General features: G+C 41.3%; 1 protein-coding gene across 1 annotated transcript in view; it reads left to right on the top strand.

Annotated features, from left to right (window-relative positions):
- The window catches only part of LOC306982066 (gamma-aminobutyric acid receptor subunit gamma-3-like), a 138438-nt gene extending 116536 nt beyond the window's left edge, over window positions 1-21902 (top strand). Inside the window, exons 9-10 of the mRNA XM_079581846.1 lie at window positions 14736-14929; window positions 20658-21902. Coding sequence (XP_079437972.1) covers window positions 14736-14929; window positions 20658-20939 — 476 coding nt within the window. The 3' untranslated portion in view covers window positions 20940-21902. The remainder of the gene's footprint in view (window positions 1-14735; window positions 14930-20657) is intronic.
- The last annotated feature ends 2038 nt before the right edge of the window (window positions 21903-23940 follow it).

Raw genomic sequence — 23940 nt, 5'->3', positions numbered from 1 at the left:
TTTGTCATGTTTTGGAAGTTTGTTTCTGTGTTTATCGCTGTTTTCTGTTTCTGTTGCTTGTCTATTGTGTTATTGTGGCTTTTCACATGCACTATGGTTCAAAAAGAAAGGAAAAAAAAATACAGGATTATCTGAAGAACGCTCTGCTGAAACGTGATCGATCGAATACATTTATCTTTGACATCAGCAACTGTTTTAGTTGTTGCTTTTACGGCATGTTTTCATCGATATTTTGACACTTTTCTCAAGAAACTCTTACATTTTGGTAAAGCCAAGAAAATGTGCTCGGTTCAGGTGGGGTTAAGAGCTTAATAATACTAATTACTAGCGGCTGAGTTGTTCCATCACTGTAAGACCCAGACCTTTTCTGTGTGGGTTTAATCAGGGAGCAATAAAAAGTCTACCTTAACCAGGGATTAGGAAGTCAGATGACAGGCTTTTTTTGTAGCTACCATAAAAAATATCCTTTTTTTGTTATTGAGGTGTTCAGACGTGTTGAAGTAGTGGGAGGTCAGTTACAGTCACAATGTCCCTGACAGGCTTGTGTTGGTGTTAGCTTTAGTAAAGAGATCCAAGCTGCTCCCGTCCTGATAACCACCCGGGACAGAAAGTCATTTAGCCTTTTTTTTTTCCTTCACACCTTTTCTTTTCTTAGTCCAGCCTGATCCAGTCCTTAAAGGGGAGGACAGATAAGACGAGGAGCGCAGCGGGCAGTGTGCACAGCCGGGTGAAGGCTCTTGGCAGGTAGCGGGCACAAAATGTCAGTGCGAGGAGGCAGTTGAAAAGGAGGAGGAGAGGGGGAAAAAAAAGGTGGCGCTACCTTTAGACAGCGCGCTAACGTGGTCCAGGTGGTCCCGCTGCAGAGCTGTCCGTCACACACGGGCAAGAGGATTCCCGGGAGACTTACAGTAATGCGCTGTGTTAAAACGGGAAGTAAAAAGGCTATAGGCAAAGCAGGGGATATCAACAAAAATACACACGACGATTATACATGGTTTATTCAGGCTTATTCATGTTTTGACGCCTTAGCCTTGATATCTTTGCTTAAAACAACACAGAGGACTGCACAAACCCTCTCCTAAGGCAATGTAAAGAGAAGCAGTTCAAATTGAAGAGTATTAATGTTATGTTAGAGAATGGCAAACATGCTAATCTGCAGGATCAAGTAAGTGTCTCAACGACTGTATAAACCAAGGAGGAACTTTACTTTATGGAGTTCGCGTGTTCCCCTTGTGCCTCTGTGGGTTTCCAGAGAGTGCGCCGGAATATTCTCCTTAAGCCAAAAATATGTTTCACAATGTTATAGAACTAAAAAGGAAGAAGAAAAGAGTCATGAGCCAAGGTGAAGTTACGATAAATGGTCACGCCTCTCTAACTGCTTTAGGCACTCAAAGCACTTTACATCAAGGAACCAGTCACCCACTCACAGTCTAATTCAAACACCAGTCAACGCAGAGGCAAGGAGGGTGAAGTGTCTTGCCCAAGGACACAACGACAGTGCACACCAAAATCAAATCAACTCAATGTCAGAAAATGACTGGAAGATTCAATTTTCTTTGTGGAAAATTTTGTGAGCTAGTTGATCGATAGCCACTATCTGTCAAGGCCATTATTGGGAAAATGGCTCCACATTGTAACCATGTATTATGCACTTTGCGACGTCTTTAATGGGTAAATATTCAGATTTATTAGAAGTGCTCAGCGCTAGGCCTAATTAATGATTCTCTGGGTCTTAAAACGCACATTAGCACTTTGGGCAACCGTGGTTGTTGTAAATGTGCTATAGAAATAAACTTGACCATTAACGTTAGCAATAGCAGCTAGTAGATTAGCTGCTGAATGTACTAAATTTGCTCTCAAAAGCTACAAAACTACATGATTTTAATGTAATGTAATGACATTATAAAGCAGCCAGTGAAAAAGTTACACGAGCAAATGTTACTGACAAGTCACGGCTTCCTTTTTACATTCAATAAATAAATAAAACAAATAAAGCTTCTTTTTTAGATGTAAATTAGAAGTTCTCAGACGATCTTTCCCCATTAATTTCAATGGACGACAGCCACTGATGTGAAGTAGACTGATGTGCTCCCATTGCAACGGAGCAGTGCATGAGCTAACCGAGCTAACCGCTAACAACTGCACACGGCTAAACTTCAAAAAAAGTAATTTACAAACAAACCATCTACTGCTTTACCCTATTTTCTTGTTTCTTCATCAGTTAATGTGGTGTAAAAACATTGCGGGAGGCGGCATATTGTTTACGTATTTTCTCACGCACTTCCATCGCCCTCTGGTGGCTACTTTTGATAGCACATGCTGGCCATTTAAACATGTGGCAGTAACTACGCTTGGAACGCGCAGCTCTAGAGACAGAATGGGAGCATAAATTAGCCTTTAGAGGGAATGCAAATAGAAAAAGCTTGGCAACAGAAGAATTAGAATTAAATATCAGACCTACCAGTGTTATCCGAGTTTAAATTAATTTAATTACTTTTGCATCCCACGGCAAGCAGCTGGTCAAAACATCAAGGGCTGGGATCATTGTTTAACCGTCTCCCTCAATACACTCAACAAAATACTCTTGGATTTAATAGGAGAAATAGGAGAAAACTCGATAGAAAGCCCAACCAATTCCAAGGCGTACAGTACTTTAACTGAACGCACTGCTCGCATCAATCATTGTTATAAGGCTGTACAGCAATCCATTACCAGAAAACCAATACAACCTTTATCAACAATCTATTTGCTTGTTACTCGCCGGTCCTAAACTCTTATCAATTGTAGACTTTCTTGAAATTCGCATTGGACATTGTTTTAACTCCCTTCTTCACAAATCCGCTGTAAACCTGGACCTAAAGCTTGTTCGATTTAGCAAAAAAAACCTGGATAAATGTCCAACGGTGGACTCTTTGCTGAACTCTTGAACATGGCAGATCTTTGCACTTGCGCTTGAAATATTAATATGGTAAAAGCTGGTCGTCTCGCTTGCTCAGAATAGATTAAAAGCATGTTCCTTTGAGAATGGTATTTATATTGTATAGGAGATGAGTGTAATTGAGTGTGCGTTCAGACAGCGCACTTCTTCCAAGTCTAGACTGTATTCAAAGCACGGATCAATAGGATTTTATGTAAATGCGGCTACTCAAGATAAGAAACGGTTGTTATATGAAGAATTAGGAAATAAGACCCCAAAAAGACTTTATATCCTACATTCAGGAGTGAACTTTATAGTGTTGTCAGTCCATGAAAGGGTTTGCAAAAACTCAAGACTTCGCCATTTTGTTTACACTCGCAAAAATGATCCACTGCTTCACGACTGTACATTCGGAGTATATTCTGGTATTGTTGCCACCTTGATCCATTGAAGACTGCTGACGTGCCGCTATCCTTGACACGTCCTAAACAACCAGAAGCGTCACATTGACAAATCTCAGCTCTTGAAAGCAACTCCACTTTAAAAAAAAAAAAAAAACTGTTCCCTTTCCCTTTATTCCCCGTTTCTTGCGACCCTATGAGAGCCGTCAGTCACACGCGCGCTTGTCATTTGCGATTTGTCAGCCCGGGTGTAGCGCCTGACAGGGTGCCTCCCGGGAGCGCCGTGGAGAGAGGCGGATAGCGTTAAAGATAGGTGCGATAGTACAAAGCCATGTAAGCTCAAATCCAATATGGAGGAGACGGAGGGACGCGCCATGCTCACCGCGGCGACGAAATGGGTTTATGATTGAGCAAGATGTCGCCTGCAGTGAGTTCCGTATAGAGAAAGATGTAGAGTTTGTCCCCAACAAAAGAAGGCATGATCAGATATATCAGTTTGTAATAATGGAATTCTCCAGGTAATGTATCTTTGCATTTGGACCTAGCATGAACTTCTTTGACAATCTGAGCTGAAGTCTGTTATTTTCATACACCTTTCACAGCCAAGCGATTAATAATAATAATAATAATAATAATGCATCGGTTTTATATAGCGCTTTTCTGGACACTCAAAGACGCTTTACATTGCACTATTCATTCACTCCATACTTGGTGGTGGTAAGCTACTATTGTAGCCACAGCTGCCCTGGGGTAGACTGACGGAAGCGAGGCAACCAGTCCGCGCCATCGGCCCCTCCGACCACCACCAACCACTCACTCACTCACTCACTCACTACATTCGCTAGGCTTCCTGGTGTTCCCAAACGGTCTCCCATCCAAGTACCGACCAGGCCCTTCCCTGCTTAGCTTCCAAGGTCTGACGGGATTGGGCATAGCAAAGGCGGTATGGCGGTATTAAACAATTAATCATAAAAACATCTGCAGATTAATCTTGCGAGCCCGTCTAACTTGCGGCCCACGACAGGGGTGTCCCACGTCACCGCTTTTGTTCGACTTTCCAGTGGACGAAACGTTCCGGCTCGTCTCTGTAAAACCGTCAAGCGGCAAGCCACATTTCATGGTCTGTGGACGTCAGCTGCTGCGAAGTGCACGGATGAGTAAATCAATTACAAAAGGCTGGCCTCCCTGGTGTAACTTGGCCGTAAGGGAGCACTGAAGGGCCATCCACTTGATTACATGCATTCGAGTGCTGCCCATAAGTCGACAGAGATACACAACCTTTAATCAGGTTAGATTGGCCCAACCTCAATCACCACTGCATTAATTTGAATAGGAGCATAATTATCGTAAACAAACACGACTCGCAAGACGACTGAGCGCGTGTGGAGATATAAGTTACTTCGAAAATGAACAGGTTTCACAGGCTACGTCAAAGTATTCAAATGCACTCTTGTTTAACTATATGTTTGTTTTTGATTGGCTTTGGAACAAGTGGTTGGTTGAACTTTGCTGTGCCAAAGCATTGACAGTTCAATTCCCAGCTCGCACAATTTGGTAAATCTCTCTTCTCACTCTTCACCCACTTTCATGCAGAAAGAGATCAAGGATTATTCTTCAGGACCCCTTCCCTTATTCTATTTCTGTTTTCTCCTCCATTTCAGATAATGAGTCAACAAATACACCTGTAACTTCGGATATTACAAAATGTAGCAGCAGAGAGGGTGCTGTGGATTGGGAAGTGTTTTATATGTAAAGTAATAATATTATAAACTGCCAAACAGACTAAATCTGTACAGGGAAGAGACGTTTAAACACAGCAGTTTGTTTAATCCTTTTCTCTCTGCCACACTCAAAACACCAACCCGATAACAGGGACAATCAGTATAATGAAACATGTGCCAATCAACCAAAACAACGTTCCAGGAATGATTAGTGTGTAACGATGTAATATGGTTTTACAGTGGCCATATATACCACTTACCTCTTGGCAAAGTAATAAATGGGATAACAGGGCTGCACTATATACCAAATGGCACTGGAAGCAGCCTTGATTTGAGCCGATGCATACTGAAGTGGTATTTTTCTTTATTCAGACATTAACAATCTGTTGGCAGCCATCTTGTATTTCATTAATAGTTATAGCTTTTGCCTTTACTGAATTTGTCTGGAGCTGTTGTTTCAAAAGACTAGCATCTGTCAAGCAGTTAATTTTCTTGCAATTGTGCCACTACATCAGCACAGTACCTATGTAACAAAATATGCAAAATGATCAGCACCAGCAAATGTCTATTTATCTATGTACTTTCAATGCCATACTACATAATGGCACAGTCTGCCGAAAAGCATGCCCTAAAGATCGAACACACAAGAGCTATACTCCACAACCCATTTGAATGCACACCTTGTCCAGTGCACGTTCTATCACAGACTATTCCTCCCATACAAATACATGTACATGTCTCAATAAATCCCCGCTCACGAGCAGACGCCATGGAAACGAGATAATCGATAATGTTCACCTCACCTGTCAGCGCTCGTGGTGTCTTTGTCATGGATTTAAATCAATAGAACAGCCACGTCAGAAGCACTCAGGGTCTAAAAGTGTTCATTACGACGGCTCATCTACAGTTATTGTTGTACATCAGGTGGAAGATGACAGCTTAAGTGCAGACGGTCTCTTCATCTGACGAGTGGGTGGCTGGTTAGAAATGTCATCGTCGGTGCTAATGTTACAAGCAGGACTGATTTGAGCGACTTTGGTAAAATGACAGGCACGCTTGTATATTGATGAATGAAAAGCTAATGGCATGCTAACTGATCAATTGTGAAATAAATGTAGTTTACGGCTTTCATCTATTACGCAACAAAATTGAAAGGAAAGAGATGAAATAGCTTCCTGGTGAAGTAGAAGAAACAACCAAAGAAGAGGCGCGGCTTGAAATGGCTTTTATTTCAAATAGCGTAGCACGGCTTACCGGCTAATGAGGCTAATGATTAGCTTTCACCATCCCTAAATGAAACCAATGCTTTTTAATGCCTATATATTATATTTCCAATGCCACTAATGCGAAAAACCTTGGCATATTTTAATTGCTAAACATTTGTAATAGTAAATATTCAATCAACAAGAAACCGTTGAGCCAAAGATTGTTTTAAATTTCAGTCGGAACTTCAGGGGAATTCTTTGTGGGCCATAGTTTGTGTGATTTTTGTCTGCAGTAAAAAAATAAATAAGAAAAATGTCATTGAGTGGGTTCTGCGTCAAAGGAAAAAAAATCAATTTGAATCAGATTAAATGCTTTTTAAATGACTTTTAAGGCCTTTACAGTCAGCGGTCAATGTCAACTGTGAGATGGTCATAATGTTTTGCTAGATCTTTGCATGCAGCTGTATTCAAGAGGGACTTCACTCTTCCCAGAATTTGCCGTAGGACTCGCACTAGCATTTAACAGCTGTGTCGCCCCAAATTAACTCCCCACCTGCCTACGTGCCCACGAGCAAGGAGCTACCAAAGGGCTCTAGCAGCCTTTCATCCCAACTGAAGCAGGTGGGATCTCAAGGTGGGGAAAAAGCTCTATTTTTTTTTTTTTTTGCTTTCCTCTCGCTTTCAATGCGGCAAGCTGGTTCCAAATATAAAGTGAAAAAATATCCACCAAACATCCAAAGCTGTAGAAGGCCGGAGCAATCTGTCACGAGACGCAAACAAGTGAGAAATGTGGGCAGTAGCTCAATTGTGAGTTGTTATTCCCTGGAGTAGAACATTTTTGAAGGTTTAAACGAGTGCATTAGAAGTTCCTAATCCAGTGGTTCTCAAATTGTGGTATGTGTCCCTATGGTGGCTTCTGCAGCATGCGTTTCCAATGACATCACGCATAGCTCTGGCGGCCATTTTGAATACTGAAGTAGCATTATGCAGTACTACAACATTAAACAATATCTCTACTCAGGATGAAAATGAAAGACAACTGATTGGCATTTGTATGTACTTGTAATCATTGCTCGAGAAGAAAACAGTTAAACACAGCCCCAAAGATGCACGTTTATGTGATATAACCAGCAAATGTAGCACAGACATAGCAGCGTTGTCCGTCGAGGATTTACTAAAGCAGGATTTACTAAAGATCTACTTCACTCCTCAGACTAAATGAACCCAGAGGAAACAGAAAACCTCTCTCAGTTTGTCATGTCAACAGAGTCTCGGTCTGAGTCAGTGTTTAAGCCGCTCATGATGTTAGCATGCTACCAGTTAGCAGCTGTCAACACATGTGTGGATCACATCTATGAACACCGAGGAAATACTACAGTAACAGAACAGCTCTGACCTCTGTCACCTCTGTTGTATCCAAGACTAGATGTTTGGAGTGTGTTTCAGGACTTTCTCTTGGAGAGGTCGGAGCTGAGCTGTTGAAGCTAAATGCTATCTGGTAGCATGCTAACATCTTAAACACTGACTCAGTGGTTTATTCACATAATCGTACGTTTCTGGGGCCGTGTTTTACTGTTAAAGTACTAAGTAAAGATATTGTTAAATGTTGTAGTACTACATAATTCTACTTTGGTATTCAAAATGGCCGCCATAACACCAAAAGTCACATGACTGAAAGGCATGTATACCTGATATTTTTGTTTGTCGCAATAAAAAGAGGGAGCAAATGCTTATGCATTTCTAACATCACAATTCTTCAAAGGGATGAGTTCCTAAGCACCGTTTGCAACTTTCAGGGTCACTTTTCAGGGTCAGTGTCACAGCAGTGCCAACAAAAACTAGCCTGCACGCGCTTGACAATTGATGAAAAAAAAGCCTCCTAAGTTTACATGGACAGTCTTTTCCACACACCACGGTATATTCAATATACTGAAGGAGGACAAAGCATGTTTCATTTCCCAACGAGTGAAAAGAAAATCCAGTACAGGGCCTTTAAGCGTGAGTAATTCGTGAATTATATTAATATTAACGTCCTTTAAAAATAAAATTCATCTTGCGTGACGAATGCAGTGCCCTGGAATGAAATTCTCAAAAGTAGTTGGGAGAAACCTGGAGGTGCTCTACTCAGTAATAAGATCCCAACTGGCCCAAAAAAAAAAAAAAACTCTACGGCTTTTACTTCCAGCTATGACTCGCTGGGAAAGTGATGGAAAAAGACAAAACATATTTGCTGCTCTTTTGCCCTAACCTAGAGGAACCCAGAGTTGAGTAATTTTCTTTGGGTAGGTTATAGATAAGCGAGGACTGCCGTTTTGAAGATGCTCTGACCCAGTCGGCTATATAGTTTGCCCCTTGAAATTTTCAATCAGACCTTAGCTCTCCAACTAATGCAATATGGTCTCAACATTAATGCGCTTTGCTGCCTGTTGAATATTACCCAGTTATCTCAACATAAATAATACAGGTGCTCATAGGATATTGTTCTGCTTGGTCAGTGTCTTTTACGGCCCATTGGATATTATAGTTCGGCGGTAGAAAAATGGCTGTGTCTCCGCTGCTTGTCATCATACATAATGGAAGATCTATCACGTCTTTTGACCCGACCGGTGATCCCTGACTGAGGCTATTGTCGACTATTTTTGGCCCGCCGCACGAAGATGCACTGGTGCTGGTTTACCTCCGGACACAAAGGTCAGAGTGTGATATTTGTTAACATGCAGAGGAATCGGGAAGCATTCATATAGTCCTCCACTTATTCCACTGAGGCAGCGTTCAAGTCGGCTTCTGTAAATCCCCTCAGGCTGAGAAGCTCGTTCCATATTATGGGAAATGGACCTAAACTATTGACGATATTGCTGATATTTCCCAGGTTTCTGTGAATATAGAAGCAAGCATGTAACTGTTTATAAAAAGACCCCAGGATGATTAGCTTGCCCAATGAAATGGGAATACTAATAAAGAAATAAACCTAGACTATTTTTCCCCATCAGATACCATGCTCTATTTAATAAAAAAAAAGTATACCATGAATTAAAATAGCTTAAATTAAGGTACCGTACTTGTTGATTTGAATAGGTTTGAGCTAATCTAAGATAAGATAAAATGCTAATGCCAATGGTATAAGCATAAATCCCACTTTTTCACATCAGATAAATTAACTTTTACATTTAAAAATTATTCTTTTTCACATGAAATGATACAAAAGCATCTGAATTCAGAAAAAACGGGCTTGCTCCATTGGTAATGAGATGTTTTACCTTATCTAAGACTCGACCAAACCCTCTCAAACTTTAGATTTATCTCTTAATTCAATCAAATCTATGTCATTTCTTCCTTAAGCTGATTATTTTTTTTCCAGTGCAGTGCAGTTTTCCTGGCTGTGAAGGCTCTGCGATATCGAAAACTGTAGCAATCACAAAGAAAGGACTCATGTCACCTTTTTAAAACCTTCACCTCGAAGCTTTAAGAGTGGAAGTAGAACTTTGGCAGAGTATGACTACTGACCAGCGCATGGATCCATAAATTATCATTCATATGATTTTAGACCGCAAATTAGGTCAAACAGTTGGGACGCACCGACCCGACACTGGTCATACTGAACAATCAAGTATCGGCTACCAGTATTAGTTGGAACCTGGAGAATTCAATCGCTGAGTTAGTTTTTAACAACAGCATGCTAAAGCTAGCGGGAGCATGCTATTGCTAGAAGCTACTAATCAAGGCTGGGTCAGAAACTATGACAGAAATACCTAAAGAAGCCTCATAAAATAAAACCGGCCAAGTGTTTGTATTTTAGTTTATGAAACGGTGTTAAAGAATAAATTATTTTAGATATTTATGTGAGCCGTTTATATCAATGTAAAATAAAAAGGATCGATCGGTGCATCTCTAATTAAAACAGGTCTTGATACTTTCTGAACCAAGTGTCTGGCGTCCAAACACAGGCACTTCTTTATAACAGAAAGTATTACGAGGTTTGAGTCCAGCCTGCGACACACACAAATAGAAAACATGTACAGTCCTGCCCACAGATCGTCCCACTCGGAGGAAACTGCTTGTGGTCAAATTTGCTTTGGCATATGCTGAGGCTTTCTCCCCTCTGTCGTCATCGCAAAGAAAGGAATCTGCAGGTCACCCCTCCACTGCGGCCACACTTCCCGAGCAAGGCACCATGGGAGGAAAAACCTTGCTTTCGAATAACAACCCCACACTGTGCATCAAAAGACTACTTTGGCACTCAAACAATTGAAGAAGCACTTGCAAACAGGGCGAGAGGAATGCTAGTTGCTAATTCGTCGCTAATATCACTTTGCTGAAATTTAATGAACGAAACTGGGGGGAGAGAAAGGGAAAAAAAAGTCTAGACGGAGCGCCAAGCCAAAGGAGGTAGCTCGAAATAGACGGGGAGCTGACTCGTCTCTATGGAAACCAAAAGAGTGTAGGAGACGAGGATGAAAGGGGAAGGAGCGAGGAGAGGAAGCGAGGCTACAGGGGAGTGATGTGTGTCGCCGCAGTGTGCTTCTGGACGCTCCCAGTGGGCTCCGGTGTCACGGGGTACGCCGCGCTTTGAAAAGAATTGATTTTCATTTGAGCATAACACCAGGCGAAGGCGAGCCGCGGGGAGCCGGGCGGAGATGGCGCGGCGGCATGGGGACAAACAAGTTACTGTAATTAAGGAATCAAGGCGAATTAGCAAACAGGTACGTCAAGTCAGATTGGGTGCGTAATGGCCTGCCAGTATCCAAACACTCGCCACCTGGATTTAACTAACTGTTATGATGTGGGGTCTAGGTTCAGCAACAAAGAATGATCAGCTGAATGGATTTATTCCTCCCTGATGGCACGGGCATATTCCAAGATGACAGTGCCAGGGTTCATCGGACTCACATTGTAAAAAAGTGGTTCAGGGAGGATGAGAGAACATTTTCACACATGGATTTACCGCCACAAAATCCAGAGCTTAACCCCCATTGAGAATCTGTGAGATCTTTCCCATCATCAGGACAAGATCTTTTGACACTGCAGAAGCTTATTCAAACAATGCCACAGCAAATGTGTTCTGCAAAAGAGGGTCACAGAGTCTTCTTGTGTGTGTGGTGATGTTTTAATTTGGTCAAGCAGTGTAGGGATAAAAGGCTTGTGTGCCTGAGCTGTGAATCTTGCCCGGATACCTCTTCGTTTGTCCCTTTTTTGTTTGCTGTAGCACCTGTTGTGATGCCTCAACTGTGCTGCAGGTGTGGGGGGCTCTTGGTGCCATTTCAGTGTTTCAGAGGAAGAAATTTGTAGATCTGAAATGTCTTTAGCTCACAAGCTAGCTGTTTGTTTACTTAGCTGCTTTCTTCAGGACCATTATGGACTCTCTGCAGTGAAACAATCCACTGAACCTCACAAAAACAGACATACAAAAGCATCCAGTAAAACGGTGTGGAACACAGAAACCACTATGCAGGGCGCAGAAAGAGGCAGCTGTGCCAAGAGAGAGGGAAGTTGCTGCTTGTGTATGCATCACCAGGAAAAACAATATATTTTTAGGCTCAGTAATTATCATCAGTACAAGTATTTTTCCTTAAATTTTATCCTGTTTTTGTAATTTTACTGAAGTAAATATGTGTTTCCCTGAGTTACGTGTTAATTGCATTGTAAATGACGTTACTATATTAATATTTTCCTGCCTCAATGTATCAAACTTGAAATGTTATCGTGACAGGCCAACCCCCATTGGCAGAATGTTCGCCCACCAATCCAAAGATGGGCTTCACCCTCCTCACCTCCTGTCCAGCCTCCATGTACACTGATGTATTTGTCATGGATGCAAATCATCCCAAGGCCATGATTCGGTGCGGTGCGTTTACATGTATGCGCCTCATGTAAGCCCATTAAACAGCCCTGTCCTTCATAATATGCGCAGTGATAAAGTTCAGCATAACAGAGACGCACTCATTGGAAAGACTGACCATTTGTATCAATTCCATTGGGTGATTAGCTTCTAATTTCTCCCGCGCACATTACACTCAGTTTTAATCCAATTTAGATTTTCATGGAGGTCAAACTAATGTGAGTATTAGCACATCGTTCATCATTGTCATTATCAGACAGTGGACAGATGAGAGCCTTTCCTCTCCGCGGGCTGAGTAATGCTTCTGTCTGTATGGTCCACTAGAACTTATAATACTTTACGTTTCATTCGGGAAAGTCATAAATTTAACGTTGCAGAATCCACCAGTTTAGGGGGTGCAAGCAAATGTTTCTACTGACCAACATTTGCAGGGAAAGAAAAAAAACAATAAAAAAGCAGCAGTTTGGATGCTTGTCTGTGAACAATAACTCCAATGTGTTTTATTTTCTATCTGTCCCTTTCTTAAGTGCAACCGAACAGGTGGCAAAAAAGATATGAAAAAGCAACAAAAGAGGTACAAAAAGTGCAAAAAAAAATGCTTACAAAAATGCAGCACAACAGGCGACAAAAAGATGACAAAGCCAACAAAAATGCAAAAAAACAGGCAACAAAAAAGTGATGAAAAAGCAAAACAAACTTGTCAACAATGCGAGGCAAAATCTTAGATACCGTATGTTTTGTAGGCCTTTCAAATGAGGCATTACAGGCTGTTATCACTCTGACACATGCTAGTGAATAATAGAAGAAGAAGAAGATCTTTATTTATATAGCGCCTTTCACAGACATGGTCACAAAGCGCTTTACATGAGACAATTGTACATTCACTCCATACTCGGTGGTGGAAAACGACGTTAGTAGCTTCAGTTTCCCCTGGGGGAGACTGTCAGAGGCGCTTTCGCGACTACACACGCCTGCGCCAACGGACCCTCTGACCACCACCATACATTCACTCACACATCATTCATCCTGGCCTATTGTACATGTTTTTAGTGGTAGGGGAAACCGGAGTGCCCGGAGGAAACCTACGCAGACACGGGGAGAACATACAAACTCCACACAGAAAGGCCCCGTCCCAGGTGGGAATCGAACCCGGACCTTCTAGCTGTGAAGCGAGAGCACTAACCGCTGCGCTACCGTGCCGCTGATATATAAACAACACGGGTGAGAGGACAGAGCCATCGAAACGGTGAATTCACCATAAACTCTCACTCTTTGATTTATTTAAGTTGAGAGGGCAAGAACCCACCTACAATGTTTAAAGGGGCAAGATGCAAGTTGGCCATTTTATACTCCCTACTGCCACCTCAGGTCATACGTGTAACTGCACCTTTTTTCCCCCTCTTCTTTTTCACAGACGAGTTATATCTCTGGCAGGTTTAGTTGATTAATTAGATTATAACATGTACTCTGGTCACAGGAGGTCTTCTAGAATTAGTGGTAAATTGCTTAAAAGGTGGAGTGAGTTGGCAATGATGGACTGTCCAATTAGCTGCCGCCCAAAGCGATGCCACAGGTTACCAACGGGGAAGTGAAAACAATCCAAGAGGACACGAGCGGTAATAGGTGACGCTTCAATTATAAGGGTCTTATTGAAATATCCTTTGTTCAGAGTTACAAGGAGGCGAGTAGATGTAAAGGATATGTCAAGACTAAAACGAGTAGGATGTTGCTGGTTTGATTATCCTATGTAGACAAGACGCCAGCCCACACTCCGATATACGTCACACATCTGAATTGAGTAAATTCATTTTGTAGTGTGCATTTTATAACAGTAAGTCTGTTTGCCGCCATGCCCTATTTTTGGCAGTATAATTTTTTTTGTGATCATCATTTGGTTTGTCCTGGCAACAAACGTCAAAAACTGACAGAAAATGAGTAGAAATTTCTTGCACATCGGCCAGTCAAAGTCTGAATAGCGTTTCCAAAAGACAGAGCAAAAAAAAAAATACATCTTTGTAAATGCAGCTTTTTCAAACTTTAGACCAGAAAGTTTTGCTTTTTACAAGAGTGAGATCTCAGAGCCATTTCAGCCCAAATGGGAACTGGTTGGTTTTACAGATCATTAACTTGACCAAAGGTTATAGTCATAAAATGGAGAGTTCTTTTTCCAGCTCACTGCTGGAAGTCAAACTGGATATTTTTCATAGCGATATTTTCACTCAAAATTCTTTCAGTCTTAGGCCTTGGCTGTGCTTTCCCTTCATTCAGACAAATCCTTCTGTGCTTTGGAGATTTTAAACACCATACACCAACTTTTTACGCCTTGTTTCCTGAATTTTAGCTGCCTTGCATAAGCCCATGTATTCATATTTCATACACATTTGTCCCCACACATAAACATGTTCACATCAACTATTCATTTGACTGAAAACAATTGTAACGCTGAATTATTCATTATGACAAAATACTTGATGTAAAAGTTGCTTGTGTACCTTTTTGTTTTGGTTCTCACTGCTAACCCCCTAATCTGGTACAAGTGCGTCATTATCGAGTTTCTGCCTCTACAGTGTTGTGTCCCCTTTGTGTGTGTCGTCCCGCTATTGACCGAGCATCGATCTCAATGTAACCTTTTTCCTCCCTTACCCCGTCCCACAGGCATCACTACCGTCCTGACCATGACCACATTGAGCACGGTGGCGCGTAACTCCCTCCCGCGGGTGTCCTACGTCACGGCCATGGACCTGTTCGTCACTGTCTGTTTCCTGTTCGTGTTCGCCGCCATGATCGAGTACGCCATGCTCAACTACTACTCCTACAACAACAGGCCGCCGCCCCGGATGCAGAGGATGGTGAGAGTACTCTTTATTGTCGGGAAAAGTTTTTAAGCAGTCGTCTGGAGCCTCACTGCAGCGGGGCAAATATACACCGGTCCATTGGGATGGGTTTAACTTGTAATGGTACCGTCCATATTTGTGCCCAGTCACAGGAATCAGGGACACATATCGGTTCTGTGGCATTTTGAGCTTTTCACAGATTGTTAAATAGGGATGTATTCAGTATCGGTAGCTGATCAGGCTTTTTTAGAGTATCGGATTGGATCGAATTTGATGACTGGACGTGTCCGATACAAGACGGCCGTGGCCTTCATGCTAGCGCTAAGCTAGGATACTGATTTGAATTGATTACGAGATACATTTCAAAACAGAATTTAGATGGCTGCCAAAATAAAATCACAGAAACTGTACAATCAGAACATCATCCACATCATAGGAGGATATAAATTAATTTGCCTACTAACACCTGCTTCTGAAAACTTTCTAATTTAAAATTCAAAGCTAAAGCCAAAACCTCTTGCATGTTTATAAAACAAAACTGGTAAAACTACTGTATATCCACAGGCAATAATATATATAAAAATATAATCCTACAGAAAGACTGTATCGGATCGGTATCAGCCAGATGAAGTGTCAAAAACATCGGATCGGGTGCTATTATATTTGGACACATAGTGGCGAGTTGAATTTAACTACTCGAAAAAGGCCAAAGGGCAGAAAACGGCCGCCAAACTTTTGGGCAGTTCTCACCTCTTTCTGCTACTTGAGTAACAATAGGCCTCATTTACATCTCATTTAGATAAGTCATACCCATAAGCTATAGAAAAGGCAAAAAGCAAGAAAAATGTGTCAAAGAAAAAAAAAAGAAGGTTTGCAAACAGGTAATATATAAATAAATATCTCTTGCATAAATCCACTTCCCATAGAGCCGACCTCTACAGCAACTAGCAACACACAATGAGAACTAGCAACATTATCCCAACACACACACATTTGACCAGACGGGAAAGAAGAACGCACACACGATCATTAGTGCCATGGACAATGACTACGTTATATTATCCATAACCTGCACACACGGCTTATGACCAAAAACAAAAACAACCCACTGAACACACCACGTTAGCCTACAGCACAACAATGCCCTCATCAAAAAGCAAACGGACACGACCAGCCAAAATAAACTTTCACTCACCCGTCTGAAGGAACCAAATCCAGTAAACTCATGATCAAATCAGGTGGGGGTTAAGAGGTTAAGTCAGACAAAACCTTAAGTACACAATGCTAACTAACGCAGTTCTTGGTGATAAAGTGATTACAATGAAATTCAGTAGAACATGTACTTATTGTGCTAATACCATGCGATTACTAATGTTAGCAGTTCATCCCATGAACATCCACAGCATGAGGCTTGAACACATTATCATTTGACAGACAGCATATATACCGACTCCCTATAATATCACAACACTAATGGCTCAGGTAAATTGTCACAAAGATCGCACCAAATCCAAAGTCTATCAGAGCAGTATTTCAAGTTTTCTGAAGACTTCTCCTGTCATGTTCATTTTAATGGCCACTCGAAAATCCCCATGCATGTACTCAGTCCAGCTTCCCGCGCCGCCTGTCCCCTCATTATTAGAAAACCGGACGCCATCGCGAGGCTCGAACACAGCGGCTTGAGCGCTGTAATTACCTTTGCGTTGTACCCGCCGGCTGCGTTTTGGCCTGGTCGTTCCGCGGGGAGACTTCTTCGCTCTCCTCCTCTTCCTCTTCTTCCCCCGCATTCGGTGACACCCGCTCCGTCTCCAAATTTGACTGTGTTCCCTTTCTCTGCTCGGGATCTCTGCAAAATGAGAAGGATTTACACAATTAAACGCGGTTGCGCTGATGTATAGCAAACTCGGAACAAGCGCGTTTTTTCTCAATGAGCCATTTTGTTCTTAATCTAAAAGCTATTGCCACTTGATATGAGAACGCAAATGAAAATAATAAATCAGCGGATGCTATTCCAATGAGTTGTGGATCCTTTCTTTTTTAAGATTAGGTTCAAATACGACGAATTGTGTTGCACAGCCATTGTAGGGATTTATAGTATTCAATTTGACGTACCAAAACATCCATATATCACGTAGTCATGTTCATAGTTTTAATCAAAGCTGGGAGTCGATGTTAGAAGTTTTACAATTTATGGAATTATTCATTTAAAAAACATTTGCATAATACAGTAGACGGATAACTACTGTTGTTGATACAGGGAAAACCCCATTGAGTATGGACTGAATGAACTAATGATTAATAGTGTAGCCCTTTGAGAACAACAACAAAATATCAGTACAAATCGTCCCGGTACAATTATAAGGCTCTGTTGAAATTTGTTTTTTCACAAAATAGTTCCTGGACCCATTCGTGCATTTTGGTGGTTTTTGTGAACAAGAAAAGTATTTGCCATTTCCATTTTGTTCAATAAGTGGTGAATACTTTAAACATTAATGTCTGAGAACTCCTCAGAACACCGACAGAACCTTAATATAAGACATTATTAACATAAAAGGGTCAATGAATTAAGTACTTTACAACATTTAGGTAAGGTAATGTACAGAAATTGTCTCGCTGAGATGGTAATCCAATTTGACTTTTTTAAAGCAGAACTAAGTAACTTTTGTCCCTGGAAGCCACAAGCACCATTGCATCATCACTCATCAACATCACAACATTCTAAAGAGCCTATAGCAGGGGTAGGCAAGTTAGCTTTGAGAAGGGCCGATTTTCATCATTGCCAAAACACCAAGGGCCGAACCTCACAAGTGTAGCTCAAAGTAAAGAACCATTTCCTGCAAATGCCAATGTTTTACATTATATACGACATATTGGGATGATCGGCCAGGAAACTTACTAATACTGATATAGGCAACTGAAAACTGCATAACGGTGTTTGTTTTTGGTTAATATCTCAATTATTACAGGAAGAATCCATCTCAAACAAGTTCAAAGTTCATTTTCTCCACTATCATCACATATAAGCCAGTGTCCAATTAATTTCTCTGAAAGGCGTCCAAAAGTGGTGACGATATTCAAAAACATTAGGGTGATGTTGTCTAATAGAAATTATTTCAGACGTAAAAATAATACGATTTGCAAGTAAGATTTGTGAATCTAATCACTGTCAAATACTGATGAGGATTTGGAGATTTCTTACAAAAACTGTATTTCTCCCATAGAGTTGTATCGGCCCCTGTCCTCCACCTAACACTATAACATCAGCACATTCTAAATCATGAACGCCACCTATTGTCCGTGAGAGTAAATACTAATATAAGAAAAGACAATAGATATTTTTTCTGCTCAAACCTGGCTGTAAATACTGCTTAAGTGATGTTAGCCCACAGTTAGCTTTGCCCGTTAGCCTGTTAGCTTCTTCTGATCATGATGAACCAAACATCATTTTGCAAAATGTTCATCAACAAACTGACAGAATACAGTCAGGACTCAGAAATGTGAGCCAAAAGTGATTTTTTAACAGAGCATTTAGGGAGATGTTTTCTCATAGTGTGTATTGGGGCTGCCGGGTCAGAGGCAGGGAAAGTTGCAAGGGGTTTTCAGGCCAGAGACACCGACACCAATCATCCCATTAACACTTGTATTACCCTCAGAGAGACTACGAAAAGGATTTATTAAGGTAAAAAAGTTACTTAGTTCTGCTTTAAAGCTAATGTCTGCCTTTGGGAAGCTAGTCCGTATTGGATGCAGCAGTCATTAGCGTTCCCTTCCTAAATCTGGATGTTCAAAAAGCTAATTATAAAAGTATGGATCTTTCCTACATAAATACATTAATATTAATCACTAACACACTAGCTTACGTAACAACGCCTATGTTTGGGGGGACTCTTGGCTGTGTTGTAACTATCTCTATAGACCCAATTAGTCATTATTAGGGAATGCCTGCTCTGGGGAGTGCGCCAATGTAATGAGACTGCCCATTACAGTTTGCGTGGGCATATAGTGATGGCCAAGACACCTTACAAAAGTCTGTTAATTGCGGAGTATAAAAATTCCCTGTGCCGTTTTGTCTTTATGGATAGATTAACTCTCTCGAAACCTAAAAGAAATTGAGAAAGCCGTGAGCACTTTGTAAAACCACTATTATTATTGCGGAAAAATTACGATTTTTTTTTTTTTTCCTGCACTGAAAGTTAAACTCAATGGATAATGAGGTCCCAATCACCTCTGTTAATAGACACCCACTCACACAAGGTACCGCTCTTCAATTAGCCTGAATGTTCTGTCATTTACTCCAGGGCTAACGCTGATACAACTATGAAGGGTCATCTAAATGAGAATACAATGGCGGTAATACAATTCGGTAAGAGATTTTTAAGGACTGGTCAAAAAGGAGCCATCAGGGTTTTTCCAGAGACGCATAGGCTATAGGAAATGATCTTTTTATGGAATAGAATCTGTTCACATGCTTAATTAAGGATGCTCTGATAAGCCCAGTGCTTCCATTACTCCCTGATATAAAGGTAATAGATGACACAATATCCAGGTCACATGAGGCAACAATACATATTATAAAACTACTTTCACAAATTATGAATTATGAATATATGTTCTGCTTCATAAAGATACAGAGATATGTAGAGGAGTGAAGTGGTTCATCACCTCATAAATACATAAATAGAGTTCGGGAATGTGACGTCATATCGCTAAGCATTATGGGATTAGGAGCAATTGTAAACCAATGGAGATTTTAAAAGTTAAAATACTGGAGTTATTGTTCACATTAAAACACTTGGACACCACAGTGTGTTAGATGTATTTACCAGCAGTAACTTATCCGCTTTTTATACTGTTTTTAGCTAATGTTAGTCAACGGAAATGTATGCTAACAGCTGCAAAGATGGCGGATCTCCATGGTAACTGGAATTTCCCGAACTCTATAGTAGGGAATGCTAAGCACAATCCTGTTGTTAGCTTCATGCTACAGGCTAAGGCTAATTTCAGGGGTCTGATACCGATATGAAGGGGGTTGGCCTAGCCGATATATAGGCCGATACTTTAAGTAATTGAATTTGATATTATTTTTATTAATCTCTCAAATAGCCTATACGTTTGTTAAGTGTGACGTCACAACTTCCGCTTCGCAGACCGGCAAATATGCGAGGAAAAAAAACATTAAAAACTCTGAAAAACAACCATCAATATTTCTGAAACTCAACGGAGAGTTACTGAATCTACTAATTTCTCAGACTCATTAGCCAAAAATACCGCACCTACTGATGAAAAAGTAATATTCACTAAAGTCACTACTTCCGAGGTTAGCGTAGCTGCTGCGGCGTTAGCATTTATATCCGCTAATCCGGATGTAGCGATTTTGCTAAATATTACTTTTATAGCATTAGGTTCAGCATTTTTGGCTACTGGGCCTGATAAATAAGTATGTTCAGTAACTCTCTGTTGAGTTTCACAAATATTGATTGTGGTATTAGAGTTTTTTGGAGTTTCTCGCACATCTCGGGACCCGGAAGTAGAGCTGTGACGTCACCACTTAACAATCATCAAGTGCAAAAGTTCAGTTTTAGTAATCATTTTCTTTATTTTGTCCCATTTTAGCATTATTTTGATTCTAATTTAGTATTTAGTGCAGCCCCATCGTGCCCCATTTTCCAACGTGACCTCTTCCAATACCACTCAATACAGTGTCCATTACTTGCTCACAGCGCCCTCTTCCTTTTCCCTCCAGGCCTACTCATCTTTCAACATGACCCGCGCGCCCCGGACCATGATGCCGATGGGGAACTCCCTCTTCTGGCACGACTACGACGACAACTGCTTTTACGAGTGCTTGGACGGCAAAGACTGCAAGAGCTTCTTCTGCTGCTACGAGGAGTGCAAGGAGGGCGGCTGGCGGAAGGGGCGGATCCACGTGAACATCCGCGAGCTGGACGCCTACTCCCGCGTCTTTTTCCCCACCTCTTTCCTGCTTTTTAACATTGTCTACTGGGTCAGCTACCTCTACCTCTAGTCGGGGGGGATTTGAATAATTGAATAAACCCACCCCCCGCCCACTTCACTTCGGACGGCTGGAGAGACATAGCACTCTGTAGGATAGGACCTGCTGCCTTAGAAGTAAACGAGTGCAAGTGAAATACCCCGATGCACAATATATTTGAGGGGAGAAGACGTTTCAAGATGAACTGCTTTTTTTTGGGGGGATTGATTTTTGCCGAACCGTTGCTCGGGAAGTTGGCAAAAGCACACACAGTGCCTTAAAGGGTGCGGCTTTAGATTTCCCCCATTGCATTTATTACCTCATCCATCACACGCCGCATGCTGAGAGCTGTTTATTTGGAAATGGACTTTTCTCACCGTCAAGACGATTTAGACTTTCTGTTGTAGCATTTTAGTTGCGTTGGTAGCTCTATAGCCGATATCTTTTCTTATTTTAGGGTATGTGTGCATCTTCGTTAACTCACAGCGCTTTATGTATGACCAGTTTACACAGCCGTTTACAACAGATGCCAAGAAGTGGGTGTTTCTTATGATATATAAAATGCTGGGTAACATCCGCACACTTTCATTGTAACACTGCTGCATAATGTATACAAAGCTAATGCTAAAGTATTTTCACCCCTACAGGCTTTTTTCCCTATTGTTACATTATTTGACATGTATGGCAATATGGTTTGGAGAAGTAAACAAACAGGAGTGAGGATACAAAATACAAATCCCAAGATAATACATTTTAACCATAGTAGTTGATTACCACATTAATGCTGCCTTAAGATATTACCCCCAGTAGTGTCTGTGGCAGTGTTTGAATGTGTGTATGACACTGTATTATTCATAGTTTTTACTGACTCTTCACTAGATGACTGAAGAAGAGATGTAACCATGGTGACACACAAAGCCACATAGCAACTGAGGTTTCAGATCATAGAAATCACAGAAATGCCTTTAAGTATCTGAGCCTGCTTCTACAAAGGTGCACAATGTTAGCCGTCGATTCCCGGACCCGATTTAAATTGAGACAAATGAATAGGGAAGACAGGCGCAATGCTCATGATTTCTGTGGTTTCTTCATCATTTAAACATTATAAGATTATGTTTAGTGGTCACTGGATGTGTATCCAGAAAGCAAAAATGTATCTGAATTTGAGTTAGCATTTAGCTCAGGAGACACTTTTATATGCTAATTTGTATCTAAAGAAAATTTCAAAATGTTTGGCCATTCATTAATGATTTCTAACTAGGCTTTGACCTAAATTAGATAGGTTGACAACAGCTTAAAACATCTGGATTGTTCATAATTTGCGATGATTGATGGCTAATGCTAACGGCTAAAGGGAAAAAATACAATGAGCGAACAGACTAGATACAGACGCCGAGGGGGAAAACGATCTTTGTAGCAAATTTCTCTCAAAAAAATCGGGTCCATATGGATGTTTATTCACAGCAGATTGTTCAGTAGAAGCAAAATAACGCCAGTCGTAGCTAGAGCTAGCTAGCATTAGCACGATGCTATCATTCTCCGTTATTTATATATTTATGGGTTTGTCTGGTATGTCTTTGTATCTTTTTTGGGCAGAAATCGATATTCATAATTCAGCATTTGTTGAAGTAGTTTTTGAATAATTAGAGAAAGTTTAGATTTTTCTCCAAATTGTTTTCCCCTTTAACTGTTTTCAAACTTGACCATATATGGGCGATTCAAGAGATGACGTCTGTATCTATGAAAAGTCTCCCGGACTAGCCCACCTGCCTACAGTCTGCACACATTATCTTTCAGACGGCTGATAAAATGTAGTTGTTTTATGCATAAACTACACATTTTGCCAGAGATTGCTAAAGTTAACATGCTGTTGTCACATTTCAATATGTATTACAGCACACAGGGCCAGTGTGAGTCAAACTGAAACTTCAGTGTCTTCAATACTATTCACTATTGGAATACCTGGGAAACAAAAGTCCAATTGATGTATTGATGTGAATGATGTATGCCGCGTAGATGTAGGCATACAGTGCTGCCCTCTCTTGCTAATGTGTGTGCACTGAAACAACGTCTTATGTCAAACATTAAACAACTCTTCAGACCTTGCAGTGAAGTCAACTGAAAACTATAAATAGGAGGCATCTTCGCTCCTACTCCTCCTCCTGTGCCTGCTTCTCCAAACTATACCACAAAACCCTTATATAACGAAACAGTTGAGAGCGATTTCATTCAGAAACACAAGCTATTTGCACAAGATCACCTGTCTGAACACCAACATTTGTTGCCACTCGGACCGTGAAGCACATACGCACATGACCCATTTCCACTGCATCCGACGCTCATGATGAAATATGAAAGGGATCTGAAATGTCCTGCTCGCGCGCACGGGACAAGCCATCACAGGTGCTGTAAAATAGGGTCTTTTCTAACGCGGGCCACCCATGTACACTTTGTTTTCGCCTGTGCCCCTCCTTGAACATGTAAAGTGAATGCCATAGCACGGGAGGGACGCGGACGCTCTTAGAATCGGGGCATCGCGTTTTACTGTTTCGTTGTGTTTTCTGCAGTCGTTTGCCTTTGTAGAGCGAGCCCACCAACCCCCCCCCCCTGCCCCTCCAGACACACTCTTTTTCCTTGTATTTCTATGTTAAGACTGAGAGGGGCGCTTTTTTTTGTCAGATGTATCTAATTAATGTTTCTATTTTCATAATATGGAATGTACGTATATGGCCAGTAGCTGGGCCCGACCCAAGCGAGCGCCAGTTCAATCAGTTCACGAGGCACCTGAAGACGTGTCCTATCTTTCTAATTATAACATATCTAGCCTCTGGTGGAGCTATAGCTATGGGCTGCTACCATTAGCGGGCGATGATTTAATCCACGAGATAAATTAGGTTATAGCGTTTGGAGATCTCTTCGTGAGCTGGCTGGACTGGACGCAACACTGCAGTAGACACTCCTCACCTGATTTCTCTACTACACTTTATAAGTGTCTTAGTCCGTTGAGGTACTTCAATAAAAGACAAGAATCACT

This window comes from Gobius niger, assembly GCF_951799975.1.
Source record: "Gobius niger genome assembly, chromosome: 23".
NCBI classification, from domain to species: domain Eukaryota; kingdom Metazoa; phylum Chordata; class Actinopteri; order Gobiiformes; family Gobiidae; genus Gobius; species Gobius niger.
This window is presented reverse-complemented; position numbering and strand designations above follow the sequence as displayed.